Genomic DNA, 21,858 nt, shown 5'->3' on the forward strand with positions numbered 1-21,858 from the left:
TATATATGTGCAATGTAGTTACACAAAGCAGTTTGTGAACTGTGTGGCTTCATGACAAATGTAACAGTTGTCACTGTCTTTTTCTGGTGCAGATCTATATAAAACACAAATGTCAAATTATTTAGAGTAAAAGTACCTGTCAGACTGTTTTGATTTGAATGCCTTGTTATTTTCTGCTCAGGAACTCAAATATAATTTCTTCATTAAAGAGTTCAAGAGTCTTCTTTATTTAAATGCTTCTCCTTCATCTTTTCTTAATGAAAGTGTAATGGCCAAATAGCTGTATGGTAAACTGTGTCATCTACAGATGTCTGTCATTCTGCAGGCAGGTACAAGAGCTGACGCAAAACTTTGATGATATTGTGGACATGCTTTCGTCATCTGAAAGCCGACTGACTGTGTTTCTTTCGAATGATGCAGCTATGACGCATGCTTCTGATCATGTGATATCACTTCTCCAGGCATCAAGGGAAACAGTTTATGATGTAAGTCAGCTGCTTGAGGACAGTGACACACCTCTTCAGTAGCATTCCAACCCAAAATGCCTATTATGCATTTAGCCCTTAATAACAATATGAATCACAACATTTTCTCAGATACTGCTATCAATATCCGTAGTTTTCAATCAATCAAAATGGCATGACATATCTGTAAAATATTTTATTTACTTAAATATTTAATTAAATTATGATATTCAAATTTTCTAATGTTTTCATTCTGATGATTTTAAGCAAGCTTGCCTAAAATACAATGAATGATATACGATGTATAAAACATATCTGTAAGTGTTTGTTTATTATAGAACAGAAAATAGTATTTTCTCACAATTTTGACAGATTTTGTTATAGACAATTTATTTCAAACTATAAATACAGAAATGATCTTAGCCTTTTTGCTTTGGTAGTACCCTATCATCTTTGATGCAAAGGCTTATTGCCTCCATCAAATTCATTTTCTGTCTTCTCCATTTCTGGCCTTTGGTCTGAAAGAGCTCTCTTAAGTTCTTTTTCATTGATTTTTAGGCACAAATTGGCAAATTAGCTCCATCACAATAGTTATTAATTTACATGAATATTAATTAGGAGTGGGAGCTATTATTTTAATGTGAGCCCGTGAGCCGCATAGTAAAATAGCTGACTGATCTACTTGTGAGTATTGTACGTATGGTTCCCCTGTTAGTTAATAGACATGCACAGACTGCTCATTTTGATATATGAAAAGCAAGTGACAGAATTGTTTTATAGATGAATTCTATGTATATTCCAAATAAAATACTGAATTATTTTGCACTTCATAAAATGTGTATTATATATTTATATTTAAATATTACACTGACCACGGATAAGGACAGTTAACCTGATGCTGATATAAATTGATTATTCTGAAAGCCAAGCCGATAGCCTGCAAGTTAGACTCAATACCCACAAGCCCTCTTCAGTGCTTAAATATTTTACTTCCTTCTATGACAATCATCAGCTTGTCATCAGGGGTTTTCCCATCATTGTTTAAAAATGCCCTGGTAAAGCCACTTCTTAAGAAATCCACGTCAATGTGTTGAACTATTATCGCCTAGTTTCCAACTTGTCTTTTTCTCTCAAAGATCATAGCGAAAGTAGTTTGGAACAGCTCTGGGCCTACTTACAACAGCACCAGCTCATCCCTTATGCTCAGCCAGCATATAGAACTTTTCGCAGTACTGAAACTACTTTAATTAAAGTGACCACCGACATTTTAATCTGCAATTGACAGTAGTGATGTTTCTGCCTTAACTCTACTGAACCCGTCTGCTGCATTTGACACCATCGACAACTCTTTGCTCCTTCATAGACTACACACCCTCTACGGGATTTCTGAACCTATCAGTGAGATAGGAGTTGAACCACGCTAGTGCACGTGCAGAAATCACGTAGAGGGTGTGTAGTCTATGAAGGAGCAAAGAGTTGACGCAAACTGTGTTTGTTGATGGTCAAACATCTTGCCCTGCTACACTTTTTTGTGGCGTCCTTCAAGGCTTAGTACTGGTTGGCGAAACCAACATCACCTTTGCGTCCTCCATCAGGAATCTGGAATTTATTGTTGCTTCAGACATGACTTTCACTAAACAAGTGACAGATTAATTGGAAAAAAAGGGAATTTCAGTTTCAGTAAAACTGGTTATCCTGATACCATACCTGAAGAATATTGAGCCACATGACAATACCAAATATGAAACGGGGATCAAACCTTTTATATGTAGCTTTCTGTAACTGTAGCCTTCCATTTTGATTGTCATGTCTTCTCCCCCCCCATCCCTATCAAACCACCTTCCTGCCACTAAAGCCTTTAATATTGCCTTGCCCTATACCTGCCTAGTCTGTAGACCTTCAAAATGGTCTATAGTCCCTTCCTTATAACATCATATTTATATTTTATCTATGATGGTAACAGCTAGCAAACTGTTTCAAAACGGCATTATTATGAATGTTCAGGGTGGTTACCAAAAAATTCATAATTTTTTTTTAAATACACCACCATAGCTTTTTCGTATCTAAATCTGAAGCTATTATGGACTTCAACATATCTTGCAAAATGCACATCTCACATGCTTATATTTCTTTTTCTGTGCTCCTTCCCTCACATGGCATAACATTAATCTTATAGGGATTTTTCTAACTACAGGCATTACGAGGTCATATGACATATGGCATCATCAACATCCAGCACCTGGATGCACCAGTAGAGATTGTCACACTTGCTGGTACATCTCTGAGGCTGTTTCACGATGATGACACCATGGGTAATGTTGCTTGTAATGGGGTCAGTTACAGAAAAAATGGGCAACGTTGCTAGCAATACTGCCAGTTACCAAAAACCTTTTAATTTCTCCTGTAGTGGTGCCAGTCACATAACACAGCTACAGAATCTAGTGTGCATTCTACTTCTAGTCACAGTCTGTAATCTGTCACCTTCTCTTAAAGTTAACAATTGGGCAACAAAGACATTGTTTTTGTGTCTTTGTATTGAAACTAAAAAATTGTCAGCTGCCTCATCTGTTCTGACCCCTGTCAAGAAGAAAAACTAATCTTACAAGATCCCTTTCCCTATCGACCTTACACACAAACAGACATGCCTATTGAAGAACGATGCAAGACTGGTATGTGTATTGGTTCTCTCAGCTAGAGTAGACGATCCTTGAGCCTTTTCATCAGAACAGCTCTCTCCTCCCACCTGCCATTCAGCAGATTTCATGGTAACATGATAATCTTCTGGTTAATTATTGTTGCATTATGTTTCAGAAATGCTCTATTGATTTCCTCTTTTTATTATGATTATTTAAAGCTTTAAATTTATAGTTGGCATTCATTAGATGACATTTGAGTTTTTAAAATTTTGCTGTTATTAACCTAAGAATTATATTATGTTCTGCATGAACAGTTTGCCTTTACAAAGAAACATAAAAATGTAAATCTCTACCAATAAAAATGTGTAGCCTTTCCGGTAATTGGAAACACATAAACAATGCTGCAGATCTGTTTGTAAGCGGAAGTCATGTGACAGCACGCGTGACAGAAATGGACATTTGGTGTTCTAATGGTGTTGTTTATGTGATCGATGAAGTGTTGCATCTCCCAGTCAGAACTATCTTCCAAGAACTCAAGAGGCATCCCAATCTATCGTAAGCCCATTTTACCTGTCAGCTAGTTTGTCACTGATTTTGTGGTGTAGCAGGCATTTGTTAATCATCCAGTAAGTTCTCTTTGTCTGCTTGCCATTAGTCTGTTTCTACTCCCTTCTGCCATGTACCATTGTCATAATGTGGCCAGTTTTTTCATTCCTATTAATTCACAATAATGATCTCATCTCTGTAAAAAAAAATAAACTTCCAGGTTGCACATATTTTCTGCCCAGTGTGAAGACCATTTATTCACAAAATTCTGTTTTAGTACCAGCACACCTTATTTTAAATACTTTATCGCTCTGTTTTAGGTACATGTGCACTCTGTTTGAAAGCCTAAGAAATAATGAGTTCAATCTGAGTGATACACAAAGAGATTTAACTGTATTTGTGGCTGCCAACGAAGCCTTCAGCTATCTCCCTTGGCCTTCTGTTGACCTGCTTATGCGTGACCTTGATAGGACATACATGGTAAGAAGCTCCCCACCCCCAGCTCACATATGAGTGCAAAGGTTAAATTTGATATGCTGATAAAAGAGAATGCACATTATTGTGATGTGAGGATAGGGTGATCAAGGAAAGCAACACAATGAGTGGTCTCTTAAGAGAAAAAAACCCCATAAAAGACAGTTTTTCTGCAGACTTCTAGGGACTTATACAGAAACAGTAGAAAGGTAGGGGGAGATTGCAATATAGAATCTCTTCCCAACTTAAAAATTCTTCCCTCTAAACTTTTATTAATATGCTCAAAGCTAAACCCTATTTTCAAGATTGTCTGGATTCAGTTTTTATTTGTGGTCAGGTCAGTTACATTTTTGTCTATTTTGATTGCCTAGATCCTGCGTGCCCATGTGGTGCCTGACGAAAAGCGTTATCTGAACGAGATCTCAGATGGTACAGGCCTGCCAGCCTTTCAGAATGTCATCTACCTATTGACTGTGAATAACAAACGTGAGATAAACATTTTTGAAGCTTTTGTAGCACTCTAGTAGTGTACTAAGTTATACATGTTGGTTACAATTGAATTTATTTTCTGGCAACAAGTGTCTGATCTTGGTTTCATATAAAACAGGTGTCGATGCTTGGGCATTAATTTAGCCTGGGACCCATGTCGGTTCGACTTTTGGTGTAGGGATGATATGGTCATGACATGGTCAATTTGACTCGGGTGAGAGGTCAATATAGCTGGGGCAATATGGATTTTGGTCAAACTGACTGACCCATATTCATTGCTACCTCTTTACCAGTGCACAGCAAGTGATTGTGCTTCATTGATGACTCTTTCCAGAAGTCATGTTTACAAAAATAAAATTATTGTGACCGACACTGTGCCTTATTGTGACATTCTGCAGAAATCACATTTAAAAATATTAGCGTGAATACAAATTTTTAGACCTTTGGGTCCATTCAAAAGAGTTAGCATACAACATATTTCACTGGAAAAATATAATACACAATAGATGAAAAATAGATTTAGCATAGAGTAGCATTCTTTTCTTTCTCGTTAAATATAGAAACTCGGCAAGGTTTGACAGTATTATTTCACTTTTTGTAGACATGTGTAGTTTGAAGCTATTTGTTCTAGTGCAGACCTTGGCAAAGGCCGGCCCGCCTCCTGTCTCTGACCGGCCCGCCCGCTGGCCCACCCGCCAGTATATATACTATATATACAGCATTGGGTAAAACTGAGTTAACTATATTAGTCCGGCCCTTGGATGAAGGAGTCCGACTGTGACAGTGATTTGTATATCAGCGGCTTTGGCCATCCCATTCGCATGGACAAATGTCCTGCTATCACTAACAAATCCACCAGCGGAGGCTTGTGTTTTTATATAAATGAACGGAACTGCAACACCGTTGTGGTCAGAGAAAGTTTATCCTTGCGGTTAACCATTGCCAGCTTACCGGGATACCCAGAAACTATGAGCAATATGTATCCTGCTCCACCACACAGAGGAACTCTGTTCTCGACCTTTGTCCCTTAGAAAAGGGCAGACCGGTCAATCTCTGAACTACACCCTTCTCAATTATGACCTAATTTTGGAGGAGAGAGTCCTAGCACAAAGGTTTTGCTATATTTGGTAGACAATCTGGGGGCTCATGGAGATAATATATTTCCTGGATTATTGCTGATGCAAATATTTTGCCTGCACCATGAATACGTTAACTTGATGTTTGTATTAAACCATATGATGAACGTTATGTGCATGATAATGGCCTAGATCTCCATCTCCTCTGACTGTGCAGGCTATGTCATCAACAACAATGTTAGGGCAGAAGTGCTGACCTCAGACATCCCTGCAGTCAATGGTCGATTACACATCATTCGGCATTTACTGTATATTCCATACAACAGTGTCATGCAGTTATTACAGAGCATGGATGAGACCAGGTGAGTTTTTTGTTGCTGATGATGATCATAAAACATTTGGGGTTTTTTCTTCAGCATTTCCCTAATGTCTTTTTGTTAACAAATTGTCCATATTCATTCATTCCTCAAAAAGTTATGAGAGATACACTGACAGATGTTCCAGTAAAATCATATTGTGTTAACTCTTGATCACATCAGAGCGGCCCGGTGGCGGAACGGTTAGCGCTGTTAGCGCCTGTCACCAATACAGTGAAGGTTGGCTGCCCTGAGTTCATTTCTCGTCTCGGGCATGCTGTTCTTTCTCTGCACGTGGCATCTGTTTACACGGCTGGCCGCCCTACGCCAAGGACAGTCCCAAGCCCGGCTGAAAAAGGAGGAGGGTTGGGCGTGGGGCCAGCACTCCCACCCCGTAAAAACAAATCCTTGCTACCAAAACATCGACAACAGTTAAGACTGTAGTCGATGGCCTATGCCCCAGGAGGGGCGAAGGGCCTTAAAAAAAAAAAGATCACATCACTAATAAAAAAAAGTACTGGATAGACCCTCTTGTAACAAAACCATATAGAAACCAGAATGGAATATAAAAAGATTGACACCTTTTTCCTAAGTTTTCAAATCAATCAAAGAACTAAAGTTTTTCCTTCACAAAAAAGACATGCTGAGTTGTCAGTTAATGAAAAATACAATAATACCAGGGCAGGGCACTCCAAATACTGAGACGGTCATGTGAGTTACTCTCCACCATCACCTCACCAACCACGTTCCGCAAAAAACTGAAAAACCCATCTGTTTCTTTCAAACCAGTCTTAAACTACCAAGAAACACTTCTGTCCATTTTTTTTACTTTTCCTGGTGTTTTATATATTTGTTCACTTTATTTGTTCTTCATTTGTTCTTTTTTCTGCGCAATGAGCATTCTTCGGAATGGATACCTGCGCATTACAAATCGACATTATCATCATCATCATCATGAGTTGAGGGGAAGACCGTACAGTCTTACTAAGTCTGTATCAATCCCTTGTCGGGGACTCCATGCTTGACTATGGTTTAAGAGTCCTATCAAAATTCTTGATTCTGTTTATCATTATGGGCTTTGCATCTGTCTGGATGCTTTTTGCACCACTCCTGTACAGTTTTACTCAGATGCTAGTGTGCCCCCAAATTATCTTTGCTCTTTAAAATGTATCCTATGTCTGTCCTTTGAAATGTCCTGGAAGCCCTGCCTACCATGCTGTTTATCAATCCCAGCATGCTACCCTATATGCCGTTTGTGCCAAGGAGCATGTTATCACTCTGTGCTACACTTCATTTACAGACTGCTGGAGTGTCAGGGTATAGAGGGAACTGGGGGTCATGTTGGTAGATGGATTGGAAGCCCCACCCTGCGCGCGCACGTTAGATGCACGTTAGGGGTGAGAATTTAAGGCTGGCTGGGAGCTAGTTGATTTTTGCTCTGAGAGCACCTGGATGCTGGGAAAACGTTGACATGCAGGAGAACTGTTGGTACCTCTGCCGAGACACTGGACAGCTGTCAGAATCAGGTCCAGTTAGAAGCATGTCTAATAACAGGGCAACAGGGGACCAGGGTGGCAGGTACTGAATGGAAGAATGCATGAGGGTAACACCATGCTTCTGCTAGAGACTGCAGGGATGCACCACAGCCAATGAGCACCATGGACTGCCACGTTGGGGCAATCGCATCAACTCACTATGAGTTTATTCAACAGAGAACCCAGTAACACCTGAACCAATGATAGAGCCCTTATTCCAGGCAAGAGACTGCTGATCTATGAAAAACCAGGAAAGTAAGAACATTTCCATCTTTAGTGATAAAATAGATGGAGGGATATCCCAGCCACTAAATGGTCTGTTACTTTCTGAAAACTGATACCTAGACTGGTAGTCTTGGTTATTGCTGTTTTAATGCGATAAACAATTTGTACCTTGATGACCAGAGGTGAAGAGCATTCGACTGCTGGTAAAAAATATTCTGTGAATTGTGCTATATCTTAGATGTTCATTATTTTGGGTTAAAAGGTTACAAATCCTCTTTTGTTAAAATATATATTGGTGTCGCTCTGGGCAGGAAAGCCCTCACAAAAAATGGCCTGTTTTCATCGTATGATGTAAACAAATGCGCATGTCAAACTGTGTGGTATGACATGGAGCAGATACTGAATAGGAAAAGCACCCCACTTCCTTCTTCTGCCAGCTCCTCCTTGGACTCTTCCTGTTCCTGAGATTTCACTTGATCTTACAACTTTTTATACAAAGATGACACCAGTGACCTTATCTTTCTTCAACATCTGCAGACAATTCTTTCTGACAATCCTGGATTCTATTATATCTTTACAGAGGGCTCCAAAGTTCCAAACATAGAACCTGAAGCTGCAGCAGTAGTTTCGTGCTGCCAACTACAACAGGTCTGTCATGAACCAGCCTGGTTCAAGGCCAGAAAACAGGGCCGAACGAGTAATGGAAACTTCAAAGAGGAGCAGTTGGTACCCTAAAGAGATACCAAGCTGTGGGTGAACAATAGGGGTAAGGATGTTATCTCCCTTTGTGGTAGCCGAGCCTGGGAATCGAGGCCGCTTACAAAAGGTGGGGGGGGGGGGCCGCAGTGACCACTTCACAGGTACGGGTGTTAATTGAAAGGCCAGTACACTCGGCCATGAGAACAGCATTTGTTTTCTTTGCCACCGCCTGGATTACAGTGCTGAATGAGAGAGCTAGACTGAGTGTCGCGACAGTCGGAGGTTGATGTGGCCGACCGTGAGAAGTAGGAACGGTAGATAGGTCATGGGTTCGATGTAATTCAAAGCGGCCACTTGGTCCGGTAGAATATAAGCTAGGACAGAACTGTAGTCGAGGCTTTTTCCCTCGTGTTCCAGCAGAGACGTCGTTCTCTGAGTGATATTCAGTCGCAGGTCTGAAATAGGGAAGCCCATTCAGTTTAGAACGTTTCACTACCTGCTGCCACTTGTGATCTGGTGGTGTAGAGACGAGGGTGTGCGCTGTGACCAAGAGGCTGATTCTCCCAAACAACAAGCGAGGGAGTTAACTGTGTCCGGCAGCAAGACGTGCGAGGCAGCGGCTGGCAGACCCCACCGTGCCCCCGGTCCAGTGGTGGTCGTCTTCAGAACAGCAGACAAGTCATCTCTACTACGAGCATCGTCGCTGCATCCCATTGCCTGGGGCAACTGTGGTGGAACAGTGACAAGAAATCTTATAGAAGACCAGGTGCATGCAGCCAGCTGCACCCATCTTCAGGAAACAAAAGGCGAGGTAGCCGAGCGGTACTATCAGTGCCAAGGAACAGGGACAGTTCGTGTTTGAGGGAGACCTACTATATTCCAAGACTGAATTGTGGGTCAGACCGTCAGGGACGGACTGCGTGTCCGGACATATGTGCAGATACTGACGTAAGACCAAATTATCTCCTAAATTCATTATTCTGTAATTGTTTTCATGTCAGCCTAATTTGCTTTTCTGTTTTAATTATAATCTTTTATGTTGTACACTGTCTTGTCAGTTGTGTGTCTGGCCACGCGGGAGAGTGTGACTGTTAGTCAGCACCGTGCGGACGTGCGAACAGGCGGGTGACTGGGTGTGAGGGCGAAAGCCAGGTGGAGTGAGCCAGCTGAAGTGACCCCTTTCCCCTCGGGCGAGTCAGGCCCAGCCTTCTCCCTGCCTTGTTATGTCACAAGGTCTCTTTAGCCTGATTTAGCCTGGCTGCTTTATCTTCTTTGTGAAAATTGATGCCATCTTTGTAGCCTTGCATTTACTGTTTCAATCATTTCGGAAGATCAGCTGTCCAAGTTCTCCTTTCTGTGGTTTTGTCGTTCCTCTCATGGTCCAGCTTCATACAATGTAGCTGTCCTACATCACAACAAGGACACTATCTTCATTTGGGCCCTTGGCCATGCTGGTATCCCATGTAATGTTCAAGTGGACCAGACTGCTTTCCAATTTCCTGGTCAATTGCAGTCACTGATATTATTTGATATTATCTTTAAGTTTGATGTTAAGTCCCTTTGGCAATGCCACTGGGACACTCTAGGCCAGAACAAGTTACATACTACCCTTCCTTGTCATTCCAACTGCCACATCTATGTTGTTCTGTGAGGTAGGAGGAAGTGGTACTTAGCAGACTTGGAATGGTACAAACCTATGCCACTCAATCCTACTTTTTTCTAGGGGAATCCCTACAAGTTTTTCCTTGTTTAAAGTACATATAAAAATAATAATAGCGAGGATTTATATAGCACCTTTTCAAAGATTTGCTCATAGCGCTTTACATAAATCATACATAGACTAAATCATTAATAACCATGCCATTAATAACCATGCCATTAATAACCTATATGCCATATAGGCGTATAACAGACATGCTCACTTCTACAAGGTGAATTACAGACACATCATACCCGCTTGTGGTCAGGACAGGGTCAAAGTGAAGTTGTCGCTCTGAAAAGATGTGTTTAAGTTTGAACTTAAAGGTAGTAAGAGAATCAGAGTGACAAAGGCTGACGGGTAATCTGTTCCAAATTGATGAGGCTGGGTAAGAGAATGACATCTGTCCATATGTCTTTACATATGTTTCAATTAATTGTTCTGGTCTCCAGAGTATCCGCCAGTGTAGCGGTCTGAAACGTCCCTGCAGTACTAAACATCTCGGTATAGTCTGCGCATGCAACAAAGCTGTTAAGTAAAACGTTGCTGATGAATTACATAAACAGCTAAAGCAGGATCAAACTTAAAATCTTAAACGAAAAGGCTATGAATAAGAAATCATGTATAACACATATTTATCACATATAAATTAAAAATGACAAGCATTAAGATTTTTTTAGTTAATTGTCAGGGACTGGGTAACTTACAGAAAAGGAAAGATGTATTTAACTATATTAGACAAAAAAATTATTCAATATATTTCCTACAAGATACACACTTTGACCCTAAGCAAGAAAGGTATATTAGATCTGAATGAGGGTATACCCGCCTTTTTGCATCCAACAATACTCCTCTAGAGGTGTTGGAATTTCATTTTAAAATAATTTTGAACTTAAAGTTAATAAAGTGTATAAAGATGAGAAAGGAGATTATATTTTGACAATAATAGAAATTATGGGAGAGAACCTATTATTAGTCAACATTTATGGACCAAATAAAGATAACCCGGAATTTTATGTGAAACTAGAACGCTTAATTCAAGATACGCAGATTAGTAAAGTAATAATAGGGGGCGATTGGAATCTAGTTATGGACCCTAACAAAGATTACCATAATTACAAACAAAAAAATAATCCGAAAGCCTGAGTAAGCGTAGAAACTTTTATAGACGATTTAGAACTAATAGATATATGGAGATATTTGAACCCAGAAATAAAGCGATACACCTGGAAAAGATCCAACCCTTTACAACAAAGTAGGCTGGACTTTTTTCTTATTTCAGAATCTTTACTTCAATATGTAGCCGAGGCAGATATTGAATTTGGATATAGATCAGACCACTCAATGATTACTCTTACTCTCCAGTTTGGGGATAAAATAATACCTCACACTTTATGGAAATTTAATTCCTCTCTCCTAAAGGAAACTTACTATGTAAAGGAAGTACATGAGACCATTGATAGAGTTTTAGAACAATATGCTGCACTCCCTTATAATAGAAACAGCTTATCTAAAGTTACAGACCAAGACCTACAATTAACAATACCAGACAAATTGTTTCTAGATGTACTACTTATGGAAATTAGAGGGAAAATTATAGCCTACTCAACAATGGAAAAAAAACAAAACATCTGAGTTAGAAAGGAATTTAGAAAAAGAAATTAAAGTGCTAGAAAATGAAAAAAATAAAAATAACTCACTTTTGAAAATGTTGGAGGAAAAAGAAATAGAATTAAGATCCCTTAGAGAAAAGAAAATGGAGGGGATCATAGTACGGGCAAAGGCAAAATGGTTGGCAGAGGGAGAAAAAATTAGTAAATACTTTTGTAGCCTAGAGAAAAGAAACTATGTAAATAAAAGAATTATGAAACTTATTAAAGATGATGGAAGTTGTATTACAGATGCAGAGGAAATAAGGACTGAAACTAAATTATTTTTTGAAAGGCTATATCAAAAGAGAGAAATAGAACAGTGTGAAATAGATGTTAGTTAATGGTATTCCTAAATTGCCCGTCATGGTGGCAGAAACTCTGGAAGGAGAAATCACCATAGAAGAAGCAGGAAATGCCTTTAAGAGTATGAAAAATGGGAAAAGTCCAGGAACAGATGGGTTTACAGCTGAACTTTTTAAGTTTTTCTGGAAGAAATTAGGGTCATTTATTAATTTATTATAAGGTCACTCAACCAGGCCTTCAGAGATGGGGAACTTTCACATCCTCAGAAGGAAGGTCTCATTACTTGTATACCTAAGGGTGACAAGGCTAGAGAATTTATTAAAAACTGGAGGCCGATATCGCTCTTAAATGTGGTCTATAAAATAGGTTCAAAATGTATAGCCACCTGTATTAAAAAAGTACTTCCATTACTGGTCGCGGATGACCAAACAGGATTTATGGCTAATAGATACATTAGGGACAATATTAGATTTATATATGACCTGACCTTGACCACAAAAATCTACCGGGTTTATTGCTTAGTTTGGATTATGAGAAAGCGTTCGACACCATAGACTGGTCCTTTATGCACAAAGTATTAATGACACTTGGATTTGGGACTGATATCTGTAACTGGATAAAAACATTCTACCAAAACATTAAGTCAGCGGTTATGGTTAATGGAAGACTATCAGATTGGTTTGAAATAAAACGTGAATGTAGGCAAGATGATCCAATATCACCATACCTATTCATACTTTGTGCTGAAGTCCTAGCAGTAATGATAAGGAAGAATGTTAGTATAAGAGGTTTAAGAATAAATGAAAAAGAACATAAAATATTACAGTTTGCCGATGACACACAAATCTTTATGGAGGGCGATGAAGTATCGTTAATAACACTTTGATTACATTAAATAAATACACTAGAATGTCAGGACTACAGATAAATTTTGAAAAAACAGAAGCTATCTGGTAAGGAAGTAGAAAAAATTCACCCATAAAATATTCCCCACACCTGAAGTTTAAATGGAACCCATCAGAATTTAAAATATTAGGGATATGGCTAAGCACTAAGTTAGAAACATGTTACACTCTAAACTTTAAGGAAAAATATATTGAAACAAGGAATTTAATGAAATCCTGGCTTAAACGAGTTATTACACCAATAGGAAGAGTGGCTGTGCTAAAATCATTAATACTATCAAAATTAATTTATTTATGGATACTGCTACCCAATCCCCCTATCCAAGATATACAACAACTTCAAAAGCAATGCTTTAACTTTGTGTGGGATGGAAAACCCGATTGAATAAACAGGAAAGTTGTAGTGAAAACTGTTTGTAATGGTGGCTTAAATATACCCAACATTTATCAATATATAAAAGCGCTAAAGCTAATATGGATTAAAAAGCTAAATGTCACTGAACACCAATGGAAAGATGTAGTGATAAAGATATACCCAAAACTCGTAGATATAGTTAAATATGGCCCAAATGTGTACTATGACACACAACATAAAAATAAATTCTGGAAAGATGTATTAAATGCTTATAGGGAATTCTATTATTATGTCAAGCCAGAAACATCAGAGGAGGTGATGGCAGAACCAATACACTTAAACAGTAGATTTCAGCTTGGCAAGAAGGTTACTTTCTTTAAAAACTGGGTTAGTAAAGGGATATATAGAATTCAACATTTTTATAATGAATCTGGTGTACTTTTGTCCCTGGGTGGAATTAATGCCAGGTATGGAACAACAATAGATATAGTTACATACATGGGCTGTGCAAAAATAATTAAAAATTTTATTCAGTCAATGGGCATTACAATTAGGAACAACACTGCACAAGAAACTTCAAAAGCTATTAAACTAATTAATTCTATAAAGAAAGGTTCCAAATATTATTACAAAATATTGACAGAAAGTACAATCAGGCCCAAATGTTGTGAAAAGTGGGAAAATAAAATGGGGCCCAATTACACTGGAAAATAATATTTTCAAAGGTTCAAGGAATAAAAGATATTAAACTGAGATGGTTTCAGTGCAGAATTACACACAGAATTCTAGGTTCAAACTCGCTGGCAGAATATATATGGGGTTAGACGTTAATAATAAATGTACTTTCTGTGGCAATGAAAGGGAGACAATTGAACATCTATTTTGGCGCTGTAAGGCAACCAAACTATTTTGGACAAGCCTAGAAAAGGCAATAAGGGAAAAATGTTCTAAAAATAATAAATTAGCACTTAACGAATCTGTAATACTATTTGGATATGAAGCAAACTGTCCAATAGATAAGACGTTAGAAAATATACTACTAGAAGCAAAGTTGTTTATCTATAAATGTAAAATAGAGAAGAAACAGCCAGACTTAAGAGTTTTTATTCTACAGCTAAATAGAAAATACAAGATCGAGGAATTTAGTGCACTTGTTAATATGAAATTGCAGGAATTTATAATAAGCTGGGCTGATTATATGAATTTTATGAGTTTATCTGGAAATATATGATTTCACGACTGTGTTGTTTAATGTAAATTGCATGGTACAACATATTAATCTAACAATTGCCATGTGGACACCCCCTCTTTTTTTTTCTCTCTATCTCTTCTCTTCATCTATGGATTTTGTCTAGCAGATAGATGTATTCTTAAAATGTTTGTTGAATTTGTCAAATTTATGTGCATATGTTCATTTTTTATGTCTGGTATATGTATTGCTTAATAAATTAAAAAATAAAAAAAATCACATATAACCTGTAAAGACGAAAAGTGAGACTTGACAAGGTGTATAATAACTGCTTAATGAAACCAGATACCGAGACGTACAAGAAAACACGTGGTTAGAGTTAACAAGTAAAATAGTAAAAGTAAAAGCAGCGATAACGAAGTGAAGTTTCGCTTCATGCGCATGCGCAGACTATACCGAGACGTTTAGTACTGCAGGGACGTTTCAGACCGCTACACCAACAGTTATTTTTTTTTTACACCAGGCTCATCGTTTTTATTGTTTAGGTCCATCCCATTGGAAGCTATTTACTCATTTTTAAAGAGGATAGGGCTTTACCATCAGATTTTAGGTTTTTATGTTCTGTAAGATTTTGGTTTAAGAATTTGGTTAAATGGTGTGCGAGAGAGAGCATTTGTATGTGTTTTTGGGTAGTCGGGGCAGCTGTGATTCTTCACTCTGTAGACATGACACAACATCTCTTGATTATGTCACATTTGATTATGTCACATATTCATAATATATTGCTAACATCTACTTGTTCAAAATTATTCACTTTTGTTATACCCTTTACTTTTAATGCCACCATCTGTCATTCATTCAGAGAATGAAACATATATAACCCAAAAATAAAAATGATGCAGAGAAAGCCTTTGAACGTGAAATGCTATTATAGCGCACATAAATGTTTACATAAAATAACAAAAGCAACACTAAAATTCAAACACACATTTACTTGTCCATTGTTTTTAGAAATATGTCATTTTAAGAAGCGGTTCTACAATCTTGTTTGCCAAACTGATATGCCTAAGAAATTTGCTTTCTGTCCTTAAATGTCTTTTTTTATAGTATAAATGTACTGTTTCTGATAGTTTTGGCAATATTACTAAGTGTAGGTCCCACATGCGTCTCTTTAACATGAAAGATGTGCAAGCTATGCACAAGCCTTTTGCAAATGTTCCATTCAGTATCTGTTTTTTCTACAGACCTTTTCATGCACTCATGTCAGTCAATGATGATTACATGGCTACAGTGACGTCTCTTGACCGAAATGTGACACTCTTCATTCCTTCAGCCCGGTACCTACGGACTGTGACATCAGAACAGATGGCCATGATGAGCGCTGATCCAAAAATCTTGAAACGAGTGAGTTATGAGAAAAATGTTTTGCTCCATGCAACATGAAGACATGAATGTTTCCATTATAGCCAATGCTATGAAGTGCCCATGTGTCAATGGGTCAGATGGGGATGCTTGGGTAGGGTTACTCATGTTAAAACAGTAAATGTGCAAAAAAATAATAATAATGCAGATTTGTGCATGGAACTCGGCAAAAAATATGGAGCAGCCATAGTACGCACTAACTTGACTCCAAAGATATGTAGATCTTTGACGACTCCAAGTGATAACACATGTTCCAACATCACTGAGTGATAACAGAATTGACCACTCAAACTACATATGCATGGCACCAACACAGTATACATAAAATAACAAAAGCAACACTAAAATTCAAACGCACATTTACTTGTCCATTGTTTTTAGTGACATATGTCATTTTAAGAAGCAGTTCTACAATCTTGTTTGCCGAACTAATATGCCTAAGAAATTTGCTTTCTGGGCTTCGATGTCTTTTTTTTTTTTTTTTTGAGTATAAATGTACTGTTTCTGATAGCTTTGGCAATATTACTAAGTATAGGTCCCATGTGCATCTCTTTAACAACATGAATGATGTGAAAATGCACCTCTTCCATAAACATTACTCCTAACAACCTTTCCCATTATGCTAGTCCTTTTTCACACCCTTCCTTTTGCAATGATGTTACTAGCTCTTGTTCTTGTTATTTGGTTCCTTTTTGTGTTTTCTGTATTTGATTTTAATCTTCGTTTAGTACGGTTGTTTATTCTTTTATAGCTCATATGTTATTTGTTTGTTTTCCTGTCCCTCATATGCTGTCCATATTTCATTCTTGTTCTTCAGCACTAAGAGCATACTCCTTAGGAGTGTGAGTATGCACTTTACAAATTTTGCATTTATTGTTATTATGGTACCGACACATTGTAGTGCACCATTAACACACAACATGGACCACTGATGACACCAATAACGCATAGCACTGATAAACAGCACTGAATAGTCACACATGGTACTAATCATTGCCACACAACACCACTAAAATCACTTAACCCCAGTCATACATCCCACAGCCTGAGTCAAATTATCCCATATATGTCGATATCCTCCCAACACCTAAAACCAAATCATCCCAGGCCCAAAAGACGAATCAATCACTGATAACACAAGTTATTAACCTATTATTACCAAAAAAGCCATAGGCTGTTCAAATACTATACATATGCAACCTCAGCTGACTATTTTAAACAATGCCCGTCAAATAAGTTCAACCACCATTTTATTAAACAACAAGGGGCATGCAGAGAACATATCTTACAAATACAATATTCTTTTTACGAACAATTTTTTAAATTACTGCTTTGGTCATTATGTCATTTTAAATTTGTATTTTGGCTTTTGTGTACCGAGTCTACTCTGCAATTAAGAAATGTGCTATATAAATCTACACTATTATTTTATGTCGAGGGTTTGGGTTAAGTAAAACAATCTTCACATATCTGTGTTTGAAATAGGCTGCTGTTCGTGATCGAACAATGTTTGGTTCTGTTCATAGTATCTGATGTTAACAGCTACTTATAATCGATTCATCTTTTGGGCCTGGGACAATTTGGTTTTCGGTGTTGGGATGATTTGGTCTTACTTGGAACGATATGGACATATCTAGGATAATTTGACTCAGGCTGTGGGTCGATGTGGTCTTGGGGTGAAATAGCTTGCGACCATAACACAACACTTACCACTGATGCACCTTGTTGAATGTAGCGCCATAACAAGTTTCATGGCTGTCAAAGATTGAAACAGAGGGTTCCTCTAAGCGCGGTCTGCCAAGGCCGCTGACATCACACTTCTGAAGGCTCCCGAAGCTTTTCCCTTCACTGAGACCTTTGCGAAAAATCAGCAGGCCGATCTGCTTTAGTCAGATTCCTCCCACCGTTATGAAGATTATTGTCCTGCTCCTGACTAGTTAAAAATTGTAAAATTTTAGGAAAGTGATCGCTGTCGCACATGTCGTCATGTACAACCCCTAATAACAGTGCTGGACTGACCACTGACAAATTGACCTCTTACACTGTGCTAGTGAATGGACGACAAAAGGTGTTAGAGCCGTTGTTCAAAAGGCAGAGATAACTTTTCATACAAAATTATCCCAACACCTCTACCCTGGTGTCAGTCGAGGCCTCACCTCACAAGGGGTGGTGCCCACTGAAGTCCCCAAAAAGGACGGGAGAAGTTGGGTGAAAAAACCCTCAAGGTCCTGTCGGGATATAAAAGCAGAAGGAGCAAAATAGACACAGCAAATAGTGATAGTCTTTTCGAGAGTAACCCAGGCAGCAACTGCTTGAAAAGGAGTGGAAAGTGGTACTGGCTAAGCAAAAGGTGGGAGGAATGAGAAGAGTAGTCCCACCTGAAGGGACATCTATATGTGAGTCCTGACGTAAAACTCGAAAGCCTTTGAAAGAAAAAGATGTAGAAGGAAGAGAATAATCTTCAGTGCTATAATTTCAGGAGAGAAACGAGATCCTTGGCATCCACGTTCTTCAAAGTTGGCTCGGATCCCTCGACAGTTCCATTGAACGATTGTAAACATAGTTGATCTGTAAGGAAAAGACGCACAGCGCCTCACAGAAGCAGAGGGGGGAGGAGGATCTCACTTTTGTTATAGCTCTCCCACAAAAAAGCCCTGCCCGATCAATAGAACTTGCTTTTATTTTTCTCTCCCTGATCTAGAGATGGTTACCAAAAATTCATAGACACAACAGTAGCTCTGTAGTAACAGTCTTGATTATCTAGCAGTAGGTAGTTTTGTAATAAGTATTCAGGTCTGAGGATTAAGTCAGTTACCACATGTATTTATGTTATCTAGGTCTGAGGGTAAGGCAGTTAGGATTGCACTGTGTATGCAGTCAATAACTGTAAGGATGATTTGTGTATGTTAGTGACCATGCTGATATTTTCCTGTGACAGCTGTTCCAGGGACACACTCTGCCACAAGTTCGAATGGATGATGTGTTCTTGCGGCAGTATCCAAAGGAGAATTACATTGAATCCAAAAGTTCTTACAACATGTCCTTCACAGTACAAAAAACTAAAAACGGTAGGAATAACAAAACATTTACATTTTGTTCAATCCTTGAATGTTGAGCTGACTGGACTAAGGTAGTGGTAAACTGCTTTCTGGCTTCATTGTCCCCTTTCTCACTTTTTTTTTAACTCTCTCACACACATATACACAGATATGTTATGAATTTGTTTGTGCAGGTGTATTTGTTGATGGAGGTTATGACATACAGATCCTTGATGTGATTGGCAAGGCATTTGGATGCACTAATGGAATCATTTATATAATCGATGGCTTTCTGAACTACTCGCCTTTGACCATCTTGGAGAGATTAAAGAGAGAGCCGTCTGTAAGGTAACATAACTTAATCAGACGTTTTGGATAAAGTGGGACAGGAAATGTTGTTAGTTAGGTTGTGTGGGATAAGGGGATGGAGAAACTGATGTTTTACACTGAGCGAGCAACTAAGGCTAGGCAGCCAGCCCTGTAAACAGATCACAAAAGAATAACAAAGATGTAAAACACGATCACAAAATAGTAACAAAGGTGTAGAACAATGTTGGTCCAACAGTTTTATCCAAATCGAAGCATGACCACAAAACATAACCAAAATCAAGGAGACCCGGTTCCCTCAGCCTATAAATAGACATCTACAACAAAGAAGTATCCATTCAGGAAATTCAAAAAATGTAGATCATAAAGAAAAGAATGATATTAAGTACAAAATATTTCAAGCTAAAATAGCTAATCAATATTCAGATTTCTTGTGGAAATAGGCAGGTGTCCTGCTTATCACAGAGCAAACTTTTTTTTCATATAAACATTGAAATGAGGATAGTGAATTGCACAAAATCTCAAGTGTGCGTCAAAGTTGCTGACATCACTACACCATATGGTTCTGGCAACAGTGATGCATCTCAAACTTGTATGGTTTGGTCATGTGCTTCAGTACAACACTCTAAGACTATGGTTGGTAAATTGGTTTGTGTGAACATACAAGTGTGGATTTTGTTCCATGCTGCTGAAGACAGGCCTATGTGTTGAACCTTGTTAGCCACTGCTTTTGTCTGGATCCCTCCAATGACTGGCGCTGGCAGACACAGCTGGTATCAACGAATGAATAAAACATTGCTATGCAGCACTTAACTGTGATCATTTTGGACCATTGTCATCTATACAGTCTGTTGTTGATTAAATATTATGTGATTCATCACTATTATATCAAAGGGTATGTAATGTTGTAAAATGTTGAAATATAGTGCGAAAGGGTCATAGATTATTTGTTTCATTGTTTCAGTCGGTCATTGCAACATATGCTACGCTTACCTTCCCCGAATCAAGTGGAGCTACTCAATCAGCAAAATCTGACCTTCACATTCCTTATGCCCCATGACTTGGCAGTTGACTTTTTGAGTTATGCTGATCTGTCTTATCTGCATGATATGCAGGATGAAAACCGTCAAAAGGTGAAGATATAACTTCGCTCATGTGGAAATAGCCCATGACATTTTAAAGACAAACCATTTAGTTGATACGGTCTTTTACGATTGATGCATAGATATGTGCAAAATCTTGCTGAAGCTTCCATGACCTAATTTCTGTTTACAGGATATGATAACTAGATTTCACCTCATCCGAAACAAATGTCACTCACAGAAAGCTTTGAACTGGGAGTCATGCTGCAAAGTATGATGTCGGTGGCGATTGACTAGGTCCCTATGACTAAAGACTTCTCAGAGACTGGCTGGGTACCCCCTGAACAAGGTTTGCTGATATGATGGAGGGAATTTACAAATGCTTTGCATCTGTAGTGTTGTTTTGGCCAGTCCCCTAGTGTATTTCCTAATAATAACAATAATAGAGTGCAGCAATGTTTGTGGATTTAGTTCACAATTGTCTTTGGCATTACCCCTGGCTTCGACCTATTACCTTGGAAAAAAACATTGCCCATTGCTTAACAGAGATCTCCTTTACAAAAAATAATTGATGTTTCTAAGCGTACAGATAGGTCTAAAGTGTTTATATTTTTTGCTAGATAAAAACAGAAGAGGGGTGGTTTCTCCCCCTGCTTAAGACCTTTAAGGCAAGAGACTTGTGTGGCAGAGATTTGCGACCCCATACCACCTCCCAGGGAGTGTCGGCGGCCGTGAGGAAGATAACTCTAAACAGTACAATCTACTTTTCTCTCTAAAGGAAATGTAACAGGCCCTTTTAGAAGTGCAAGGACTCTGCACCTGCCCTAAACAACATTCCTTGTCAGCTGCTAACTCATCTTCCATAGGTCTCTCTCCTCTTTCTAGCCATCTTCAACTTTATTTTGGGTATCTGGCTGTTTCCCTGCCTCCAGGCTCTCAAATCATGGTGCCCATCCCAAAGCCTGGTAAGGATCCTTCTGATCCCAAATTTTACCATCAAATTGCTTTCACTATGAAGAAGGTGTACAACGCTACCTGGTATCAAGGTATTCTGTTGGACCTTTACGCCTTTAACTTCCGAGGTTGTATGCTGCTCTTCTTCAGGAACTTTCTATCTCAACTCCTCTTTCAAGTTTACATAGGTTCTATCCTGTCTGATCCTCAGGAACATGAAATGGACGTCCTCCAGGGCAGTGTGCTTGCTATCACCTATACTCTCTTCAACATTAAAATAAACTCAATGCTAAAATGTTTGTCCAGTTTTGGTGGCCTCGCTGTATGTAGATGACTATATTCTCTGCATCCGATGCTGATACATATTGTGTCGTGAACATCGTCTTTAGCTGTGCATAAATGGTGTGCTAAGGTCGGTTGCCAAACCTGGAA

The 21,858-nt window shown here is 38.6% G+C and overlaps 1 protein-coding gene across 5 annotated transcripts in view; it reads left to right on the top strand.

The window, feature by feature from the left end:
* The window catches only part of LOC112556924 (fasciclin-1-like), a 96,436-nt gene that overhangs the window by 69,137 nt on the left and 5,441 nt on the right, over positions 1–21,858 (top strand). For 4 of the 5 annotated variants that reach the window (XM_025226379.1, XM_025226382.1, XM_025226381.1 and 1 more), the window contains 10 exons: positions 308–485; positions 2,659–2,776; positions 3,508–3,655; positions 3,967–4,126; positions 4,492–4,606; positions 5,903–6,047; positions 15,848–16,007; positions 18,964–19,093; positions 19,258–19,411; positions 20,355–20,523. In XM_025226379.1, the coding sequence (XP_025082164.1) occupies positions 308–485; positions 2,659–2,776; positions 3,508–3,655; positions 3,967–4,126; positions 4,492–4,606; positions 5,903–6,047; positions 15,848–16,007; positions 18,964–19,093; positions 19,258–19,411; positions 20,355–20,523 (1,477 nt within the window). The remainder of the gene's footprint in view (positions 1–307; positions 486–2,658; positions 2,777–3,507; positions 3,656–3,966; positions 4,127–4,491; positions 4,607–5,902; positions 6,048–15,847; positions 16,008–18,963; positions 19,094–19,257; positions 19,412–20,354; positions 20,524–21,858) is intronic. The other variant, XM_025226380.1, reaches the window with a different exon arrangement.

The sequence above is a fragment of the Pomacea canaliculata genome, linkage group LG2, assembly GCF_003073045.1.
Source record: "Pomacea canaliculata isolate SZHN2017 linkage group LG2, ASM307304v1, whole genome shotgun sequence".
NCBI lineage: Eukaryota > Metazoa > Mollusca > Gastropoda > Architaenioglossa > Ampullariidae > Pomacea > Pomacea canaliculata.